General features: G+C 31.4%; 1 protein-coding gene across 1 annotated transcript; it reads right to left on the reverse strand.

Annotated features, from left to right (window-relative positions):
• Positions 1-963: 963 nt before the first annotated feature.
• LOC132735732 (short-chain collagen C4-like) lies at positions 964-3,290 on the reverse strand. Its single transcript, XM_060722724.1, has 2 exons — positions 2,966-3,290; positions 964-2,028 (listed from the first exon to the last, which is right to left on the reverse strand). Exons 1-2 carry the CDS (start codon positions 3,159-3,161, stop codon positions 1,454-1,456), a joined length of 771 nt encoding a protein of 256 aa, XP_060578707.1. The 5' UTR covers positions 3,162-3,290; the 3' UTR covers positions 964-1,453.
• Positions 3,291-3,531: the final 241 nt, after the last annotated feature.

Raw genomic sequence — 3,531 nt, forward strand, 5'->3', positions numbered from 1 at the left:
CTTAAAAGAATACTTATTCCTTCAATTAATATTTCATATCAATTACATGCGTGAAAACACTACACACTTCACAGAATCATTCATTAAGTTGGAAAAATGAAAATAATTTTTTCTTATAACTTTAAAAATTGCAACTAGTGTAACTGTTACTCTAATTGAATTACTTTATATTAGCCTGGCGAAGAAATTTGACGCTGGCAGAAGCATTGTCAAAATGTTACAAAATGAAAGTACTATATCAGTAATGAAAAGATTTTCTATTAAGTTTGAAATAATGTTTTGAACAAAGAAACGCTGCATTATACAATGTACAATCAAATCTGAATGAGTCGTAAACCTGAATAGCTATCTTTCAATAACAGCCGTGAGCCAGCTTTAGTACACATAAAAATCACTAATTACTTTAAAATATTCTCAGTTTAAAGTACAGATCTGCACATGTGATATTGATAATTTGTGCATACTGATAATTGATTTAATCGATTTAAGAGGCTATCCGTATAAGACATTTTCTTGGAGTTTCCTTCATAGCCTTTATCGAAAATCACATGAACAAATAATATAAGACAGCACAAGGAAAGGTATTGTATTACAAGTATATCTAGAATGACGTTTCTTGTGTTATGTTTTGCTAAATACGAGGTGGTATGTAATGGAGAATTATATATGATGCATTTTCTTTCATTTGGATTTTTGCCTCTCATAGGTTTCACAGTTTAAATTCGAATTTCTCGCATGTTGGCATTCTCATTAGTTTTCAACAAAATATGAAGAACGAAATCAACAAGGAAGGGTGGCATTCAATGAACTCATCCCCTTATACATGACCATTGTCAAGAAGCCCCGCAGAACTTAGCAAACGGGGAAAAAATGATGTTTCGACACACAGGAAGTAGTCATAAGCGCATATTGGGGTTCACCTAGAATAGGTTTAACATGAATGGAAAAAAAGAAGTTAAATGATGAATTATATACTGTTTTTACATGTACAAAGAATGTATTTATGTTTGCTAGATGGTCAACTAATTTTATGATAGAACCATATTAATGAAAAATCAACGAACAAATATTCCACCTATTTAAATTCTGGTGCATGGCTAGCGATCATCATAAATGATAATGATTAATAACATTTCATTGTTAATATACGAAAGTCATCAGACAAATAATAAAGTTTAGATATATAGTGGTTTTTTTCTTTCGAAGCACTGATACTTTTGAAGTTTTGTTCATATCTAAAATAAGTAAAAATGTTTGAATTTATAGCACTTTTGTTACATCAAAACACACATGAAGCACATGTCCCCTGTATAAACTGAATAACTATACTGCATGTTTGATAAATGATAAATTGTTTAATAGAAATATAAAAGTAACATCTGAATTAATATAAAATTTGCGTTTCGTTGTAAATCAATTGCCAATGTACAAAATTCAAAGTCGGGATTCAGTGTTATAAAGAAAACGTACACACAGCGCATGTTATCTCTCTGCTTTGTACATAAGGTCCACAAGAGAGAGAACCGCATTGGGCTTGGACAAAGTAAAGCAAAAATCCATTAGTGTTTGCATAACTTCTGTCAATTGTTTCAGGATTACCATCAACGCAAATGTAATCTGTAGCTGCCGGATGTGCGTGATGGCCCGCCATCAAATAACCGTTGTATTGTAGACTGTAGGAATTTGGACAAACGCTAGTGCCTGGAACCATTAACACGTCATTATGGGGTACGCGACAAACAATACATGGCGGGTCATGTTGGTGTATTGAGCTCCATCTGCTGTACCCATCTGCTTGATACTCGGCTCCGTAAATAAATGCAGATGATTCTTCATTTGTTGTATAATAGCCCCATGTAGGTTTGGTAGTTAAGCATAACGGACGTGCGGCTGCCCCACTATGTGTGTAAAATGAACCTGCTATATAGCCTTTGTATACTTCCGTAGCTCCACTTGGACACATGGTCCTACCCCAACGAATGTACGTAGATCCATCTGCATTGTGCTTCTCAAAGGCCTTACGATTTTCTTTAAGATAAATATAATAATACGTTAAATAGTTTTTATTGAGGTTTTCAACGTTATACATCTTTTTATTCATGGGACAATATCTAATTGATTGAATATTAGCAATTAAGAAATGTTATCTATAAAACACAAATCTAAATTAAGGAGGAAAACAAGCTTATAATCATTATAGATTGGAAACTTTAAGGTATAACCATCTTAACGGGCATTATTAGGAACTGAAAAAATGACTACATAGGTCAGACATGTACCTGAAGGGAATGTTTGCAAAATTTTAAGAAACTTTACCGTACGTAAAAATCGAATGATGACCACTTTTCTAAACCAAATCTTAGATTTTACAAGGGCCCTTTCTCAGAAATAAGACACCTTGAATAATCTTTTATATCATTCTTTCCTATCAATTTTTGGTAAGAAACAAAATGTAATAATCAGCTAACAAGCCACATAAACTGATTGTTTCTACTCAAACTTTATAAAAATATGTTACCCTACCCTACCATTTTTTAAAACGTGTTTGACCAATTTTCTATTTAGAGAGCCTTATTTTAAAAAAAATCCTAAAATTTAATTAAATAAGTGCCTGTTTTCAAAGTTTCCCTAAAACGTATATTGGTTGATCTTGTAAAATATTAAATACTTAACCGTCTTGTTTTGATTTCAGTGCACTTTGAAAATATCAGTTACCATATTTGTCATTACTTAGCCAATAAATACCTACATTAATTCAATAATCAAAATTAAACACATTTTCCTTCAGTAAAGGGATATGAGAGATACATTTATTATATTTAAAGGACAAAAGAACAGAGTAGAGATAATGCATTAGGATGTTCATACATTAACATTCATCCGCCATGAAGAAACGATAATAATCTACGATAAAGAATCCACTCTATCATAATAAAACCTTGTGAATAATCTATATACAATTTACCTCTTATTTCTTCTCTATGTTCTTTAATTATTGCTCCTTGTTTCATAACCTCCTCCTCCAGTTTTATCAGTTTAAGGAGTACACTGTAATCATTTTCCAAAGTTTTACATGCTGTTGTACTGTCATCGCAACGAACAATAACTAATCCGAGTACAAATAGTACCATAGCAATGCAGAAAACAGATATGTTTTTCATTTTAGGTGATATTTATTATTAAATTGCCCGATTTTATTAATTGTTAATATCAAAATGTCTTTTTTTGTTTTCCTGTGGTACGAGTCGGTCACTTTTAAAAAATAGTTTTCTGCACCACACCTTTAAACAAAATTTGACTTTTGACAAAATAAAAACTTCCTTCTGTCCTTACAAATATGTACATGTAATATGTATTGTCTTTTCAAAATACCTTTGAAAAAACTTCCTTCTTCCTTTTACATAATACAAAAAGGTTATGCAGTATGTTCTTTTTCACAATGTATTTTCAATTTAGCTAGCTTTGTTCAAGTTTACAATTCTTGTTTTGAATATTTACATTCTATTCGCGTAGGAACAAGAGTATTTATGG

Source organism: Ruditapes philippinarum, unplaced genomic scaffold (genome assembly GCF_026571515.1).
Source record: "Ruditapes philippinarum isolate M1 unplaced genomic scaffold, ASM2657151v2 ctg2090_1_1_1_1, whole genome shotgun sequence".
Lineage (NCBI taxonomy): Eukaryota > Metazoa > Mollusca > Bivalvia > Venerida > Veneridae > Ruditapes > Ruditapes philippinarum.